The 19,537-nt window shown below is 42.2% G+C and overlaps 1 protein-coding gene across 2 annotated transcripts in view; it reads left to right on the forward strand.

Annotated features, from left to right (window-relative positions):
- RTN1 (reticulon 1) overlaps positions 1-5,365 on the forward strand; it is a 103,710-nt gene extending 98,345 nt beyond the window's left edge. For both annotated transcript variants that reach the window (XM_035327082.1, XM_035327083.1), the window contains 6 exons: positions 369-576; positions 1,455-1,593; positions 2,458-2,527; positions 2,895-2,941; positions 3,033-3,091; positions 4,557-5,365. In XM_035327082.1, the coding sequence (XP_035182973.1) occupies positions 369-576; positions 1,455-1,593; positions 2,458-2,527; positions 2,895-2,941; positions 3,033-3,091; positions 4,557-4,599 (566 nt within the window). In that variant the 3' untranslated portion in view covers positions 4,600-5,365. The remainder of the gene's footprint in view (positions 1-368; positions 577-1,454; positions 1,594-2,457; positions 2,528-2,894; positions 2,942-3,032; positions 3,092-4,556) is intronic.
- The last annotated feature ends 14,172 nt before the right edge of the window (positions 5,366-19,537 follow it).

The raw sequence follows: 19,537 nt of genomic DNA on the forward strand, positions 1-19,537 counted from the left end.
GAATTTCAATGTACAATAGGAAGATGGAGAGTAGGTAAATGCAAGCTGGGGTGCAAATTTCTCCATGCAACCCTACCAACAACACAAACCCCAGTTTGCATTTGCCTTGCCCTCACAAGATACCTGCCACACTGTGGTTGGGGATAATAATCCACAAATACATGGAATACAAGGATTTCAAGCAGGTGATCGATCCTCACTTCCATCTGTGAAGTCACTGAGCTGCTCTCGGGAAAGGAAATTCCAGGTGACAGACGTGAGCAGGACCATCTCTCCTCCCTTTCTCTTCCAGCAAAGGACCCGAGCATCGCAGCAGCCTCGATGCCCTCCCAGCTCCCGCCTTTAACATGTTGGTCTTCTCTCCCCAGCTATCGATCTGTTGTACTGGCGTGACATCAAGCAGACAGGGATCGTGTTCGGCAGCCTCCTGTTGCTGCTCTTCTCCCTGACCCAGTTCAGTGTTGTCAGCGTCGTGGCCTACCTGGCCCTCGCCGGCCTCTCGGCCACCATTAGCTTCAGAATCTACAAATCGGTCCTACAGGCCGTGCAGAAGACGGACGAGGGCCATCCCTTCAAGTGAGTGCTTTGTAGTTGTGACTGGGGGCCATTTATCTTGTGGAGGATCCATTCCTTGTGGCAACTCATGTTTCTTCAGCTGCTGCTTTTATACCAGATAAAATTCTTGCTCATAACAGAGGAAATATTTCTTGCTATTGTCCAGAGTCTCAAGAGCTGTAAGTCCATATTGGCTTAGATTCTTGGGGGAAAAAAAAAGAGAGGGAAAAAAAAAAAAAAAGAGAGAGAGAAAAACTACAAAAGCAATCATCCTCTGAGACGTGGGCTCAAAAGATCATGAAAATTATAAGCAAATGAAGAAAAGGAGTTTCACTAGAGCTACTGATAATACAGTATCTCTGCAAGTAGAAAGAGTATTGCTTCAGGGTATGCCCTGTTGGGCACATATGGGAACTCTTTCTATTTTTTCTCCAGCCCTACTAGGCCGTGATGGGGCAGTGCATCACCGTAGGGTGCTGGTTAAGCTCTCCCCGTGCCCCCGCAGGGTCTGGGCTGTTTGCCCCGCAGAGCAGCGATGCCTTCTCCTCTGCTGTGCCAATGAGCAGAGACCTGTAGACCAGGTCAGATTTGTGGGGAACCACCCCAGCTAGGATTTGTACCCCCCTTTGGGAACAGTAAAGAGAGAGACCGTACAAACTGGGCTGTGTGTGTGGACAGGGCATGGCTACAGGCAAATGGCCCCAGCACAGCAATTGCCCAGGGAGACAGATTGTGCATGGCAAAAATGATGGGTGCTGGTGGCTCTGTGCCCACAGGAAGGGGGACACATTGCTCCAGCTGCAAAGAAATGAGGGCTGGGGAGTGATGGGGAGACAGGTATGAGTGTGCAAGGCAGGTGAACCTGGCTGGGTTTGTAACCAGATGTGTGTTTCTGGCAGAGCCTACTTGGATATGGAAATGAATCTCTCACAGGACCAGATTCAGAAGTACACAGACTGTCTCCAGCTATACGTCAACAGCACAGTCAAAGAGCTGAGGAGACTCTTTCTCGTTCAGGACCTCGTGGATTCTTTAAAAGTAGGATTGCTTTAAATATTTTTAACCCCTCTCTGGAGGATCAATTTACATTTCAAAGTGCTGCTTCCCTTGTTGACACTGTCCTTATAAAACCTAGTTTTGCATAGCTCCAGATATCAAAGTTGTTCTCCTACTTGGTTTCCAATCTGCTCACTTCCAGTAGCTCAGAGGTTTGGCAGTCTGCAGTTGAAGTTATTTATCCATAATACAGGAATTACAAAAGGTGCAGGAGCAGCTTAATGCCACTGCAGGACTGGAAGCATCTATGTTGTGCTCTCTATGACCTTGCCACAAAATGGTGTGTTCCCCTCTAATCCCTTTGTCATTCTGGCTTTCCTGTAATGGTGGCCTTTCCTGCTGTGGAGGAATGCCCTCTTTCCCTCCCTGCTGAGACAGCTATTTATTTTCAGCCCCACACCCAAGCAGGTGTTTTCCAGAGCAAAGGGAAGATCATTAAGGGAGCAGACATGGGTTAGGCTGCTAAATTACGAAAGGTCTTTAGAAAAATGTACCCATCTCCCAGCCCTCAAGGCTTTTCAGTCACTGGGATTATCACTGTGGGGTTGTGATTAACTTGTGTGGGATGACCCTTGCCTTCATCAGAATTGGATGCAGGGTCTTAAATGTATGCAATTAAACACTAAATATATGTGAAAGCTCAGCTAAGAGAGTATGAAGCAGTGATCTGAAGGAGGGAAAATGGGTTTATACACTCAGAAAAAGTACCTAGTTCTTAATGTGCCTTACTTAACAAGTCCCTTTACACATTAAAAAATGGCTGATGTGCCATTATGTTAGCTAGTTAAGTGAACTCATTTCTTACACTGACACTGGAGGTGATGTAATGATCTATCCTTAATTTAGTTTGCAGTACTAATGTGGCTGCTGACTTATGTGGGAGCCCTCTTCAATGGCCTGACTCTTCTGATAATGGGTAAAATTATCATTTCTTTTTAAATCTATTTTTAACTCTAATTCCATGGTGATTTTTACGTAGGCAAAACAGCCTCTCCTTGTTGTCCTTTCCCCACAGTTAAACCATCAACTTGTATTTTCCCTTATTCGTTATTCTGTTGTCTGTCCTGCTAGAACCAATTTGCATTTTACGGGTGTGTATCTACTAGAGAACTGGGAAAATCTGTATTTGGGAGGTCTGAGCAAAGTTCGTGTTTAATAGGAAGATCCCTGGTGGATCAGCTGACCAAGTGGCATGATACGTGTTTGTCCCTGCTCAAAGTAGGTCTCTTCTCTGGAGGGATCTGATCAGCAGGAATTTAACACTGTGCTCTTTTTCTCCTCAGCTGTGGTGTCTATGTTTACTCTCCCTGTTGTATATGACAAGTACCAGGTAAGTCCATCCGCAGCTTTGCAGTCCGGGTGTGTGGGTGGTTGTACTTTCTTGATGCCCCACTGACTTTGTCTCCTTGTGCTCTCTGCAGGCACAGATTGATCAATACTTGGGACTTGTGCGGACCCACATAAACTCTGTTGTGGCAAAGTGAGTTCAGCAGCAGACTTGACCAAATGTCCTGCTGTGAGGTTGTGGTATGCCGAGGTGGCTAAGAGCTGGGTGGTCCTGGGGTCAATGTGTCCTGTGAATGTCCTCCCAGCTCCTGGCATGCAGGAACCTGCAAGAGGGTAGATCCCTGGAGGAACACAGTCCTCCTCAGATGAGTGTAGAGAGGCAGAGATGTGATCCCACATCCTTCTCTCCCCTCCCCTGCCCTTTGAGGGATGAGGATGGAGCATCCCAAACAGGGTCTGATGTCCACGCCAGAACAGACCACAAGAAATGTGTTAACTCTTCCTCACTGACTGCCCCAGCCTGCCTTTGTGCATTCAGGGATGCTGTCCATTAGATATAATAATAATGTTAATAAACAAAGTGGGAATTAGAACAGCACCCTGTAAGAGAAAACAAATATCTGGAATCACCATGACCTTGAGTGTCACAAACCATCATAGGATGGTCAGAACTGGATGAAATTGTTGATGCAGCCTGCTCTGGGGCCTAATGCATTGCCTAGCACAAGCTTTTGTGGGATCGATAAGAGGAGAGTGAGGGTCTAAGCATGGTCCTTAACACTTGAGAATTACTGAAAGGTGGATCCGTACATCTCCGCAGCTTGAATACATGACTCTGCAAAAGTTGACTGAATGACAGGTGTCCAATGGAACACTACAGGATGGTGAGGGACAGAGAGCAAGTAGCCCACATGGAGACGCTGAGGAAGCTGGCCTTGTTTTGCCTGACAGGGTGGGAGCTAAGTGGTTATTTCATAGCAGCCTGTGATTACTTGATGGGAAGTTACAAGATGATGGAGCAAAACTCAGCAGAGGCAAAAATTATAGCAAGGAGCAACCGCGCAAATCTAGCTTAGAAAGTTGGTGCTGGACATTTGGAGAGACTTCTTCATTTGGAGGTTAATATAGCACTGGAGCAGGCTGCCCAGGGAGGTGCCAGAACTTCCTTCCTTGGAGGTTTTCAAGATGCAGCAAGACAAAGCCATGGCCAGCCTAATCTAGCACTGGTGATAGTCCTGCCTCAGGTAGGAGACTGATTCGAAGACTTCCAGGGTACATTTCCAGCCAGTATTCCTGTGATTTTGCAAACCCATAGCCTTGGGCAGGACTAAAAGTCTGTACTGATTTTTTTTTTTAAAACTTCATTCTTGGCTTCCAGTAGACAATACCCCACAATAGCATAAAAAAGGGTGGGAGAATACCACTGAGCATATCCCATGGTTACATGAACTACAAAAAAACATTTACAACTTGGTGCCTGTAGGAGCATGTGGATGGACATCACCTCTATTTCTTGCTAGACGGTATCCCACCTGTAGCAACAACACACAAAATGCAAGCCAAGAAAATTATCCCTTTGCTAAGACTCTAAGTGGGGATCCATTGGAATGGAGTAGCTGCATGACCATATAAACTTTTTTTTTTTTCTTTATTTCTAGGATTCAGGCTAAAATCCCAGGTGCTAAGAGAAAGGCAGAGTAAAGCAGACATCAAGAATTCATCAGCTACAGTAGTGAATAATGGGGGAATCTGGAGTGGAACAGCTCTGTTCTTACACTTTACTGCAAATTTATTGTTCTTTTTTTTCTTGACACCATAATATTAGAAGGATAAAACTCGGAAGCAGTGCTTTTCCCCTGCTGCTTCTGCACTTAGAATATTTGCAATCACTTGTGTCAAGCACTAAAGTATAGTAAAGAGAAAAGTGTACTAGATGTGGTTTTTTGTGTTGCTTATAAAGTGCATGATGGTGAGAGCCTAAATAATATTGACCTTTTTTATTTTATTTTTTTAGTGTTTTTCCTTCTTCTATTGGCATTGCTTCTATAACTTTTAATGTTATATGTGGCTAGGGGCTTTCCTGCTTAGCGCACTGATGCAATAGTTAAAATTGCTTCTACGTCACTGGGTTGCTGGTTGAATTCATCTTTATTAACTATATAGAATTGTAGACTGATGTTTTAGTGTTTTCCAGCACAAATAAAATAAACAGTAATCGGTACTTATGGTAATCAGTTTTGTATAACTCCAAAAAAAAACAACGAAAACAAAACCCAGTACTTTTGTCGTAAGGGATTGGCAGGCTGATTTAATGTATGGTAACTGGAAAGTTCCAGCTTGTTAAATTTATTACAATTTGTATTACATTCTCTGTAGTTCCTAATGGACTTAATTATGGACTCTGAATATTTGCACTTATGTACTTGATACCGAATGCAGAAATAAATGTTACTAAATGTAGAAAGTTCTCCCTCTTGTTGCCAATGGGATTCTCTTGACGTTTGCAAACTGGACACATCCACACACGCCTTGCCTCAGAAAATGGTTCAGTCAAACACAATCATCTACACTATGTAGCTTATTCCTCAGTTTCACATTTTGATAAGTAAAGAACAGAAAAATAAAATAAAATAAAATAAAATCTTAGTACATCTTAGGAAAAGTTCTAAGCCCAGAGGCTGAGATCTGAAATAAAGATTTGCTTTTGTACAAAGGTGAAGGCTTTTAAACGTCAGCAACTATATAACCACTTGGTTAAGTACTGAATGATTTTCCGATTTGTAGAATAACATTGGAAAATATTTTGGAAAATATTTTAGTTTTCTCTTCTTCTAACACAAAAGTGGAGCTTTTATGCAGATTTCCCCCGCCCCCCCCCCCCCCCCAAAGAACTAGATCCTTAAACATTTATCTGAACTTCTTGAACTGAAATCTCTTACATTTCACTTCATTCGTTCCACATGGGCATGGTGACATTTGTCCTAGGTCAGGCTGCAGTGCTCTTTGGCCACATACAAGTGTATAACAAAAATGCGTAAGAGGAGGTAGCAGAAACATTGGTTTGGCTGCGGGCTAGTTAATTCTTGTGATGTGTCTCAGATACCCTTATTTTCATTTAAGGTTTATATTTAAACATTCTTCTTTGCTCTTATTTGAATGCCTCAGTGTGAACCTGTTGCTTTTGATCAAATGGAATATGTTTGTTTTAGCATTTGTATTTTGCAGGCAGGACTTAAAATTCAACACCCATCTGCAGCTTTAACTGCCTCTTAGACTTCCCTACTAGTGCATTCAAATGGACAGCGTATATCCTGTATCTCTCAGGAGATAATTTTGACAACGATAACATTTAATATCCCACCCCACTGGTCTTATAAATGTGTTTTTCCCTAACACCATCCATGTAGTTGTACCCAAGATAAGCTTTTTACAATACCAAACCTTAAGCAGGATGTAAAGGCTAAATCTCCTGCATATTTGGAAATAAAATAAAATAAAATTCTAGCAGAGTTCAAATCAGGAGAGCCCAAGACCCCCCTTCTGGTCTCCTCCAGCATCACCCACTGTCAAACCCCCGGTCTCTGCTCCAGGCCCCATCACCCTGACTGCACCCCTGCAGTCACCCCTACAACCCATACCCTCTACTTCTCTCTCTTCTCACACCATGCCTTACCAAACCAGCACCCTATCTTCCTTGCAGCCACCTGTGGTGGTTTTACCGTGCTAGGCAGTTGAACACCACAACCGCTCTCTCACTCCCCCTCCTCAGATGAGGAGGGGAAGAAGTAAAGGAAAGAACAACTCACGGGTTGACATAAGGATGATTTAATTAAAGAGGAAAAAATATATATATATATATATTATTAAGGAAATATTATTATTAATTAAACAATTCAACTAAAGGGAAAAAAAGGGAAAGAGGAAGAGGGAGGGGGAAAGGGAATAACTAAACAAAACAAGTAAAGGCTATGTGGAAGTGCAGAGGAAAGAAATTACTCTCTACTTCCCACAAATGAGTGATGCTTGACCACGTCCTTGAAGCAGGGCCTCAACGCATGTAGCCGGTGTTCGGGAGGACAGACGTTTTCGCAATGAGAGCCCACCCCTCCCCTCTTCTTCCTTTTTCCACCTTTTATTGCTGAGTGTGACATCATATGGTATGGAATATCCCTTTAGTTGGGTTAGGTCAGCTGCCCTGCTGATGTTTCTTTCTCACTTTTTGCCCACCCCCTAGGAGGGTCAGAGAGAGTCCTGATGCTGTGCCAGCACTTCTCAGCAGCAGACACAACACTGGTGTGATACCACTGCTGTTCCAGCTAGAAGTGCAGAGCGCAGCACTGTATGGGCTGCTGCAGGGAAAGTTAACATCCCAGCCAGACCCAGTACACCACCCTGACTTTCCTTACATTTGGCAGTAATGGCCTGCAAATCAGCATGTGGTGCTGAGCAGCTGGGATGTGTTTGCGTGGTGGGTGGAAGCAGTTTGCAGGACCATGATGGGGTGTACCGGAGCAGAGGACCTCGGACTGCTTGTGCTGCCTGCTAGAGCTGCCCACAGCCACTGGCACCGTACTGAGATCACAGCAGGACTTGCCATGATACCTTTGATGATGGAAACATGCAAAAAGCCATCACGCCCAAAGCTTCCATAAGACTTGTTGCAAACCTCTGCTAGCTCTTGGTCCTGCTATACAACTCGCAGTAACAGAGGCCCTGTGCATTTAGGGAGGGATAATGGGAGGGGCTGTACCAACATCTCTTTATTATTTTCAAACAAGTAGAATACAACAACACCGAGCTCTGGTTCTGTTTGGTTGGTTTTGAAAATATTTCAGTGATTACCATGGGCGGCTGAAGATACCCCAGTGACTCAAAGACATGCGTGACTCGCTTCATTTGCATTCAAAGTGAAGAGCAGCTTGACAAGTAAAAGCAGCAAACTTGCCAGTTTTAGGCAGGTGAAGCTGGGGAAGCAGCTTACACTACCTGGACAAGATGTGTGTTGGAGGGTGTGTGTGTGTGGACAGAAAACCATTCTTGTCTCTTCCAAACGTTCCTCACCAGAAGTGCATGGATGCTTTGAAGACCCACCAAGGTAAGTGAGGTTGCTCAGGTGGCTGGAGTTAGATGTGTGCTGGAGGCCTCGCCCAAGCAGTGTCTCTCACCTGCTGCTTCTGGGTGGTTTGAGATGCTGATACTCCCTTTAGAGAGAGGAAGGTGAGAGGTTTTTACATTCAATATTTCAGCTGTGAGGCTTGCTTCTATTTAAGGACAGGTCTGAACCAAGTCCTTCCATGGCTGGCAGTGGCTGGCCAGTATAAGGAAGTGTGTTTTGATCTGCTAAACTTGCTGAGCTTGCCTTTGAAAGTCAGCCCAGGTGACCGTGCTACATTTGAACTGAAGTAAATTTAATATGGGCTTAGGGATATGAAATCAGAAATGGCATGCTGTTGAGAGAAAAATATTGTTAGAACTTCTACACCTACAAACGTGGCTTTTTTAGGCTCTATGACTTTAAAATACATTCTCTGTGGTTTCACCTTTATCTTCCACAAAATGTAAGCCTTCTCCTAAGACACTACCTATTAAGGAGAGGTTTGAGAGTTACAGGAGAACTATCAGTGCTTTATGTCACTCAAATATGTGTCTGTACCTTGAAATGAATACTCCATCAGTGGTTTAATGCAAAATGGGAACACTTTAATGTCTTTAGTTTTGATTCCCTGCTTCTCAGTGCCTTAGTACTATTTTACTGTTCTAGCCTATTTATTTCCTTCTGAGCTGATGCTGATCTCTTTTATGCTTCCTCTGCTCTTTAATATTAATCTAGTTGGAGTAGGATCACAAAACACATTAGTGTCAGGAAAGCCCCAGAATTTGAAGGAGATAAGGATGATAGAATATTCTGTGAGCAGCTAATCCAGTTAAAGAGAGCCCTTCTCCTTCCCTGCAGCTTTTGCTATCTCCCTGCACGCTTTCAGGTGGCAGCTGGCTCCCATCCCTGTCCTGGTGGGTTACAAGCCGGTCGCCTGTAAGCCCATCAGCCTTTCCTTCTCCATATGGGCCCAGTGAAATATGTGGCAAGCTCCTGTGGTTACCCAGTGCAGCTTTGCGAACAGCAAATCCTCTGTATTCCTTCCCAACTCTTCTTAATGTTGTCTTCTCAGGCACAGAATTAAAAGGTGCTCCATCAGTGAGCTTACCTCTGAGCTTCCTGGGTTGCAGGCAATTGGTGGAGTGAGGCTGCTGGCATGAGGGAGGCTGGCGACAATGGCTGGCACTGCGGGACATACAGTATTTGCATAAGGGTTAGACAATCACTAAGAGTAGCTGCCACGTCTGAAAAAAAAAAAAAAAAAAAGAAAGAAAGAAAAAGAAAAGGATAGAAAAGGATGAAAGGCCTCTTTCTCATGGGCTTTCTTGCTGCTCAGCACCTTTACAGGAGAGTGGCGAAACCCTGCCTTAGAGCAGGATAGGGGAAAGACACTCAAACTGGACAATCCTTCTCCACACATCCCCATGGAAATGAGAATTGACCATACTTGGGCTTGATCTCTTTTACTTGAACTGAGCATTTCCTTGCCTTTGGCACTTGCTTGTGAGTGAACGGTCAGCTTCCCAGCTACTCATGCTCTCCTCTGGTCAGCCTCTAGTCCAAGTAGCTGCAGGTTACTAAGTCTGATGCCTGAGAAGTGCCACTTCAACTGCTCTGCCTTCTTTTTCATATCCAGGATGAGCTCTGAAGATCCAGGACGTCCCCTGAACCTGCTGCAGTTGCAGCTATATTCACCACTTCTGCAGCTCCCCTGGAAAGAGTGCTGCAGCTACACAGAGGTCAGATTTATAAGATGTGGAAAATCACCATCTGTGTGGAAAGCAAGCTGAGGTTACATGGACAGGCAGGTATGTGGGTAGACTGACCAGCACTCTGGCAAGCCCCAGTTGTATGGGATCTGCTCATCTCTGCATTGCCCATCTTCTTGTCAGCCCTTTCATTCCTGCTCTGCCTTCACCAAAATGCTGGGGGACACAGAAGAGAGCAGGATGAAAATAAAACAATAGGAAAGATGTGCACAAAGAGTCCATGTATAAAAGACAAAAGGTAAAGTGTGCCTGACGTGCTTTTATTGCTGCTCCCTCCTGTCTGCAGCTGAACAAGCAACTCATACTCAGTGCTCGTGTTCAATGAATATCAAAGTGATTCACCCTCAAGGCTGCAATTTATGCAGCCTCATGGCTCTTTTTGTTTAAGTTGCAAAATAATTCAGACCAGTGAAGCTAATCGTCATTCACAGTAAGGCCCTTTTGCCTGTATTTCCTTTATGGGGGAGCTATAAAGAGGATATTAGTTATGTTTTCGCTTTTTTTTTTTTTTTTTACAGCCCTGCAATATAGCCAAAGTGATGTAAAGTAGCCCATACTAGTCAAAAAAAGTGTCTGTATTTTATAGGTGTAACTTTAACAACAACAACAAAGTAATATCCAGGCAGTGGAGTGACTCGAACAGCAGATGTCTTCATACAAAATATTCTTCACTTGCCAAGTTAGACATGAGGCCCAATTTCAGTCCTCCTAGTTCCACAGATGCTTGCTTGGAGAAAGCAGCATCCTCAGGATTATTAGCCTGTTATGCTGAGTGAAAAAGTATCACCTCTGGCACAGAATAAATGTAATTGCTGAATGGTTACCAGCTGAACATCAGCTTAATTTGTCATTTATCAGCAAATTTGCAGCACTTAATTAGGACGAGGTGAGAGACCTTCTCAGAAGAACACATTTGGAGAAGCATCTCTCCTATCCCTTCTAGTCAGAAATTTTGTCCTGGAAACCTCCCTCACCTCTCCTTCCCCTCAAAACCTAGAGAGTTAACAGCTTTTTCAGCTGAAATCAAGAGCTGTGATGAATTAAGGATATCAAAACTATCAAAAAGTATACTTCAAGTTTTCATGTCACCTTAAAAAACTTAAGGAGTATAAAACCCTGATACTACTAGTGTCACTTTTGAACACTTTCAGGAACAAGCTTAGATTTAAATTCTGACATCAGGATATAAACAAGAATCTCTCTTAGTCCCAAGTGTTTTATCTCGCCCACTTTTGCAATGGCAATCACAAGTCTATGACTCAGATACTACGCCAATAGTGAAAATTAAAAGAAAACATTGTGTCTACTGCCATTTAGCCAAAGGTACTCCTACAGCTCTCCAGTCACAAGAGACTTGAGTCAGTCTATAGTGAAATGCTGTGGACTCTGTGCAGGTTGAACTCTGTTATTGTAACCTAAGTTTTGTGAAAGGAATGAGACAGAGGAAGTGCTACAGAGTCCCAGTGCTACAGAGCTACCTGGAGTCCCCGATATGGTGCCATGACAGAAATTACAATTAACCCAGATAAAATGGTGACTACTAGAAGATTTTAAGGAGAGCTTCTGGAGCAGATGGCAAGTGATAGTGTTAAAAGGAGAGGTCAGTAGTGAAGTATCCCAAATACAATACATATTTCAAGTTTTCATAAAATGAAAAAGAAATAAACTATCCCAGTTGCAGAGGATGCTAATTACCTTTGTTAAAGATACAAAGTAGTGAAGTATCAGGGGACAAATGGGATACCACGTGGAAGGAACTGGACAACCTTGAAGTCCATTAAAAATAAGATGATATTTTGCATTGCAAATACAAAGACATGTCCTTGATTGATAATAGAAAATTCTCTTGTTGGCTACAAGGTCACTGGTTAGAAACAAGTATTGATGAGAAAACCCTCAGTGGCCTAACAGAGGGCTGAACAGAGGATGATTGTGCTCAGTGGGGCAGAGATGTGCTATTAGGGTATTGAAGAGAATGTAGGGACCGTCACAGGAAAGGAACTCAGAAGGGTTTGCCTTCATTAAACTATCAAAATGAAGGCTGGGAAGGGGGATACTTTTGCTCTCTGAATGTTTATCGGGCTAAACACCAGTAAGGCTGAACTCTATTTAAGCTAGGGCTTAATGCTGATACAGGAAGAAAAAATGCATTCCATGCTTTTTGTTTGGATTTATTAAAATTCATTTATTAAATTAAAATGAATTATCGGTGAGGAATACTGACTCCCAAAGAGGAGTTAAATACAAGCACTGTGAATCTAAGAGTCATTCAAGGTAGGATATAGTTTACACACAATGCTGATTGCTGTGTTGATAAAATCAGCAGATGGCGGTTCCCCATGTGGCTCTTTTTGTGCCGAATGTGAGTTTAAAAGAGTTGACTGCAGGGACTCACATACATTTTTTATTTTTTTTTCCCCAGCAATTATTGCACTAATGCATTAACCGTTAGCAAGTCCTGTGTTTATTTAGCAGGAAGAGAATATAACAGATGCTCAAGGGATTTAGATTTGTAGATCTGCTGAAGCCAGAGCAGTCTACACATGGCCTTTTCTCTTTGGGAAGAAAGCATTGTTTTTCCACTTAATATTAATTACAAATCTTTCTGATCCCAATAAAGGTATTCCAGGTTCAGCAGATGCACCACGCACCAGTGAAGCCATCACTAGACTGTTGACAAAATTTTAAAGGCTTGTCAGACATGGGGCTTCACGTCTCCCCTTATTTCCTGGGAGTTAGCAAGATGCTATAAAGAAAGGCAGTTCTGTGTTTCCCTGTATGAATCCTGTCTATTACGATACTTTTGTGTGCAGGGAAAATGGGATACAGATTAGAGTATATTCAGGTTATTATGGATAGGACAAGAGAAATCAGTGAAAAACTTTTTTGTTGTTTGTTTGTGTGTGTTTTTTTTTTTTTTCTGGTATATGCAAATATGGGGGAAAACCTACTAGAATTCTCTCCTCTAATAAACTTGTCAGGAAACAAATGATTTCTGATTTCTGACATATGAAATTTTCTTTTATGTTGAAATAGTAAAAGGAATGATGGGTGCAGATCCTCCTAGACAACACTACCTGTGCTTACTCAGACCTAATATCCTGAGCTATTATCCTAGCTCTTGCAAGCTGGTGCAGCATTGTCTTGTTCTTCTCACCATAAAGCTGGGAAGGGACTTGACTTTCCCCATTTGGTAATCAATGCAGTAGGTGAATTTATTTCTGATACAAGGCATCGATACATTCCTAGAAGTCTAGAGCTAGAAACCAAAGTATCTCATAGCTTAAAAGACCTGCTGTGGTTGTAAAAACATCCTAGTTTATGACCTGTCCTTTGCTCATGCATGTGCTTTTTATGTCTGTACCACATTTACCACACTCATCTTTGACAGAAGTTCAAAAGCATCATCTGCAGAAAAGGTCTTACTGGACTAGCATGGGCAGCATGACAGCAATCAAAAAGGTGTGTCTCTAGGAAAGGATACAGCCCTGTGGAGGACTTTTCATGAGTGAGCCACTAGAAATTTTCTATTAAGTTTGAAAGAACTATTAGTCCTTTGCAACTCAGCAGAAGTGCTTTAAATTCTGCTAAAGCCCTGCTTTGAAATATCTGGTGGAACTGAAGTTACCATTTCACATCAGAAGTCCTGTTTCTGAGGCTGTTTGTGCAGGAGAAAAAAAAAAAAAAATGTTACTAGGAAGCAGAAATAGTAGTATTACTTTTAGATTAAAATCTGTAATTCCACTGATGCATTTTGCCAAGCCATACATATTACCAGAACTGCAGGACATAATATTGGGGAAAAAGAGAAGAAGAAGAAGAAAAAAAAAAAAAAAAAAAAAAAAAAGGCAGTAAGAATGGGTAAAATAATAATTAGAAGCGCTTAATTGCCTGAAAAGAAAACAACCTCTAGTTTTTCCTCGAGTGTAATTTCCAGTTCAGGGGCTAAAAACACTGAGAGAACTGAGAACTTGCCCCCAGTACTTTGGCAGTATAGAAATCAATGTGCTTACTTGGCCCAGAGGTGCCTGAATTTCAGCTGCTGGCCAGGTACCAAACTGCTTACTCTCTGGAACCAGTAAGTTCATTGAAATCTGCCTAAGACTACAAAGGGTTTTCAGAAAAAGAGGGCTCTTCCTTTCTTCCTAACGAGGCTTTATGCTGTAGTTAACAAATTCGCTGCCATGCAATGTACAGATGGCTTTTTATTAGCCGGATGGGATAAGTCTCCTAGAAGCCCAGGTCTATAGACAGGTCTTCTACTAGTCCAAGGACGACCAAACAATGCTATACTGTTGTTCTGCCTGCAGAGAAATGAAGACTGTGGAAATTATCACCTATTCTAGGAGGTAACTGTAGGCACTTTGCACACTGAAGCTGCAGAAGAGCATTATCAAAAGTGTGCCACAGCTTGCAAGGCAGTGTACACTGAATGCCCACCTCTCTTGTGAATGTCAAGAGGAGGAGAAGACACTCATCTCGCTTGGGATCAGGTCCTGCATGTGTACATACAGGGTTAACAACAGATCATTTAATACATAGTAGTTCCTGGCAGGGTTCAATTTCCAGAGCAATTTCTCAGGAAACCAGAGGTGAAGGATAGCACCACCTTTGCTGATTGTCCCTTGCTGAGCCATAAATTGATACTGACTGTGAATGAAGAAGGGCTCCAGTAATAGCTTGGCAAGGTGGCAGCAGCCATAAATATGCAGGAAAGAAAAGAACCATCTCCTAATGTGCTGGTTATCTCCAGAGGAAAATTGCAGCACTTCCTATTGGACTTTTAGATAATTAAGATGTTACCCTGCTGATTATTTGTATCTTTGAGCTTAGTTCACATAGAAATAATCAGCCATGCCACCTGATATTCACTCATGCAATTGTTATTCTATATTAAGTTCTGAATTGATGATATTTGCTGGTTTTACCCTGTTTTTACAGCGATAAGGCAAGCACAGAAATCTGCATTTAAAAAGATAGCTTTTAACTCTCACAGATCCATAGGAAAGCTTCAAAACATAACTCAGCTGTAGCCCACAAGTTCAGAACAACAAAAAAAGAGTCTAAACTTTATTATTAATATATTTAAGTCTTTGAAGTTTTGAAAGGTTGGGATGCCAGCAAAGCCTCCAAGGCCAGAAATTATCAAATTTAACTGCTTAGAACCTAAAAGTACTGTACGTGCTGGGCTTGCAAGAAAGCCATTTAATATGTGGTCCAAGACTTTTCTTGGTTTATTGCAATATTTTGATCTCACTCAGACCCAGTCTGAGCTCCATGGAGTTCTGCCCTGGGCTGAGGGGACAGAAGGTGGCCTTGGGTCTACAGAACCTGTTCACCTGGCAACAGCAAGGCCCAGCCTGGCCACCATGTTGAGGCCCGGCCCGACCATCATGTCGAGGTCTGGGCCAGGCACTGTGGCACTGGTGCCCTCTGAGGTGGCACCGGCTGCCCTCCACCGCCTGCAGAGCCTCGGTGAGCAAGTGCAGGGCCTGGGGGGCTGCTGAGGCTTCTCCAGTCCACCATGCCAGGACGTGGGCTCTGCCATATGGAAAGGACGACTGGTCTCCCTGGGGACTGCGACCCCACAGTCTAGGGTGGGCAAAAGCAGGGAAAGTCCCAAACCTGGCACTATGCCTACATTTTGTACTGTCATGGTAAGGGAGGTCAGGGCTTAATAGCAGATATATTTTTTTTTTTTGCCTCCACATTTTCTGCCATTTTAAATATCCACCTAAGAAAATACGGCTAACGTTATCCCCATGGCTGCATTGGCCATGGGCTGTCTTCCTGGTTACCTGCAGCCTGGTTTACTAGGGTTGGTACAGGAGATAGAAAATCTGAAGGAAAGAGACACTGCAAGTGTTCGATGGAGATGAGTTTTGTGTAGGCTGTGTGTTTCTAAATGAGATGGCTGCCATGGTTATTAATGCATTTCCTCCTTGTCTTTTGGTTTTATTATCACATATGTGGCCATCTGGTTCCTCTGTGGGACTCCCAAGACTTTTTGGCAAGCACATATGAGAAAATGTCTAGGGCTTTTCTTCAAGCCTTTCTACTACATCTTATTTCTGGAAACACTGCTTAAAAAAGAGTTATCACTGACAGCTACAGTTTCTACCTGTAACACAAACCTCCTCACAGTGCTGATGTGGAGCAGTGTTGAGCAAAGTCTCTGTTTAACCAGCAGTCTGGTGGCACATTAAGAAAACAAATGTGCTTTGCACAGTGGTCAGGCATGTCAATGCACTGTGGCAGGTGGTGTGAGACAGATGCTTGTAGTCCTCTCAGCCTCCAAAGTGAGAATGTGGCATAGTATCCGAAGGGGAAAAGAAATTTTAAATACGCTTAGATAACAAATTCATTCCTTTCAGCTCTTGAGAGGTTAGAAACCTCTAATTGCCTTGAATGTTATTTTTTTCTTGGGCTGTATCAGACAATAACCTGCTTATGGAGCTGTTGGGCCACCTTGGATGATAAATTTCACCTATAGAATCACATTTATCATGGTCCCTCTTGTAGGAAATACAGCGTGCTTTCAGGGTAGCAGGATGGATTACAGAGATGCAGAATTGGAACAATTCAGCAATCAGCAACTTGGTGCAAAGGTCTTCAGAAAGGTGATGAAGCGATGACTAAAAACAGAATCAATTTGCTTTAGAAGGAAAGATTAATCATACTGCAAGAGAAGGATTGCTTCAAGTGTAAGCAGGGAAATTGTGCTAAGAATAATAAAGTTTTCCAGATAAAAAGCACCAAATAAACTAACTAACAGGAGATAGATTTCAAACAAGTTTTATCTGGGTTCAGAGCAGTCCTCTTTGAGAAGCAGGGGCAGACATATTAAGGCTGAGCAATCGCAAAGGATGGATTCCATGCTGGGGGACATTGCCTCTGGTTATCACTTCAATTTTTCCGATTTCAGAACATTCAAAACTTTCCATTGCTGTCAAGTCTGTTTAACTGTGATGGAAAGTTATTTTTGTCTATCAAATCTGTTTTTTTATAAATAGCCAGGATTGGGCACAGCCTGTGGTTATGGATGTATATCGCACAAACTCACTTTTGGAAGCTTGAGCTGTCAGATGAGGGAAAAAGGACCTGAGCTTCCCCATTACTTCTTGTTTTAGGGCATTATCTCAACAGCTGAGTTTCAAAGGCTGTACAAATATAATGTTCCTAATAGAGCTTAAAACCTAGAGGTCAGAAAAAGCCATGCACAGATGAGATGAATGGCTTGGGGTGACATAAGCCATAGGAAGAGATCTAATTTGATGTGGAAATACTCCACCAGTGAATGCCTCTGGTCACAGTACTCTGCCCTCTTGGCCACTGCCAGGCTGCTGTCCATCACGTGCCCTAAGGAGCCAGGGGTTTTGAGGAGGGATTTCAGGTGTCACAAAGCAGTGACACTGCTGTGTGGAGAGGATAAACTGTGACAGATGTGTTTTGGAGTGAGAAGCTTGTGCTTGTGGCACTGAATGAGAGAGGTCGGGAGAGGGGCTGAAAATAGATAGCTGACATTTTTTGCATGTCACCTTGCTTGACACTTTTAAAAGGCTGAAAGATTTGATGAAAAGAGTTTTGGAAGTGAAGTAGGTGTCATAAAACGGTGAATTTGGGAGCAGCATGCAAGAAAAAAAATGACAAGACTTTTCAGAAGGATCATTTTTTGATAGAAAAGCTTTATATGAGAAACTATACATCACTAATGTTGGTTTACATTTGGTGTTTAGTTTTGGTTTAATAACTGGCATGGGAGGAAATTGAAAATATCTGAATGCTTTATCTCATCATTTTTTCTGAAGGAGGTCTTTCATCTAGGAAACAGATTTTGAGGAAGCAAGTAAAAGAACAAAAGAGAAAATCAAATAGATAAAAAGAAATCAAGAGGGGTTGTAGAAGAGAGATGACTTAAGGACAAGGAAAACAAAGACAAACAAACAAACAAACAACAACAACAACAACTTCACAAGCAAAACATAGATTTTAATTTACTTATTTATTTATTTTGCACAACGTGCCCTAAATTATATTTCTGAAGAAAATAGCTAATAGTTCTGTTGATTTTAAGATGTTAAAAAGACAGTGGTTTCAGACTGCTATCATTAGAAAGACTTGCCTAGAATTACTAGTAGATGACAAAGCTGGGGCAAATTCTGCCCTTAAACAACCCACTCTACTGCTTGCTACATACATAGGTTTGTTTTCTGACATCTCTCCTGCTGCGTGCCATATGTTACAGAATCACCTGTTACAGATCATAAGTTACAGATCACCTATGCTGACAGGTGGTCATCATCAGGCGTTGAAGATGGGCAGGTAAAGCAGGGGTAGTGGCTGCACATGGTCTTTGTTTACACTAATTCAGGATAAAGAGCCTAGTGAAATAAGACAGTTGCTGGTATACAAGCCAGTAAGTCAAACTAAAAAAACAGAGCTCTCTTCTCAGCAGGGTGACTGCCTTCTCTTTGCTACAGATTCACTTATACTTAGATTAAGTATTCTCTCTGCACTTCTCCACCCCCCACGAGGATTTAGACTCTTTACAAAATGAGGGTATAAAAAAAATGCCATGCCATTGTAACAGGTACAGTTATCTTTTGGATGAATTCAAATCACAGAATGGTTGAGGTTGGAAGGAACCTCTGGAGATATCTGGTCCAACCTCCCTGCTCAAGCAGCGTTCCCCCAGTGCACATTACCTAGGATTGTGTCCACATGGCTTTTGAGTATCTCCAGGGAAAAACAGCCTCTCTGGGCAATTGTTATTCTAGCTCAATCTAAATTAAATTGAAGGATACAAAGAGTAGCTTCTGTAGTAACATAAACCTCACTTCAGATTTTGATGAATCCAGATTAGTATTTTTGGTTGGAAAGAGATATATTGAAGCCATGGCTACTTGGAAAAATTCTAAAGATAAGCTACACCCTACTTAAAGGGAAATTATTTTGATCCACAACATTTTTACTGTAGTTTAATAGCCTCTGCAAACTTCTCTCAATTACTGTTTTAAAAGATTATTTCTGCAGAATTTAACTTGGAACCATTTTATGACTGAAAATTTTATCAGGTCCCATGGACCTCATATGCCACTTGTGCATTTGCCTTTTCTGTGCACGAGGAGGAGTGTGAAAGACACTCACAGCTATAGAACATGGCAGAAGAGATTTAGCAAATACTTTTAAAAGAAATCCTTCTCTTTCAGAATTATTTTTACAGAACAATAAAGGAATGCTTGAACCTTAAATCCTATATATTTTTATTTTACTATGTTTTCAATTTAGAAAAACACGTGAAAAATGAAGACTATACATTCAGCAGGGAAATTGTGCAGCATCTTGAAGATACTATTACTGCGATTAAGAAATTGGTAAGAAAACATCACATTTAGTTTTAGATATATGGCAGATAAGTAGCTTGTAACCATGAGATCAGTCTTCTACAGTTGTAATTTTATGAGTATTCTCTTGTGTAAGTTGTGTTCTACCTACACTGCATTGTGTATGGTAGTAAGAGATCTTACAGCAATTATCAGCTAAGGGTCATGGGTAACCAACTTTTGCTGTAAGACCTCAGAGGTCATTAAGGCCAGAATAGCTTCAAGCAGAAGGCATTTTAACAAGTATCTCCATAACATGTTTGTCTCCTTCAGTAGGCCTCTAAATGATCTATTTCAGACCAGCTCTGCATTAGTCTTATGAGTGTTTTACATAACATGCTGAAATCATAAGGCTGTTTTCTTTCTCACTGCTTCAGCTAATTGAGGATGTA

Source organism: Oxyura jamaicensis, chromosome 5 (genome assembly GCF_011077185.1).
Source record: "Oxyura jamaicensis isolate SHBP4307 breed ruddy duck chromosome 5, BPBGC_Ojam_1.0, whole genome shotgun sequence".
NCBI classification, from domain to species: domain Eukaryota; kingdom Metazoa; phylum Chordata; class Aves; order Anseriformes; family Anatidae; genus Oxyura; species Oxyura jamaicensis.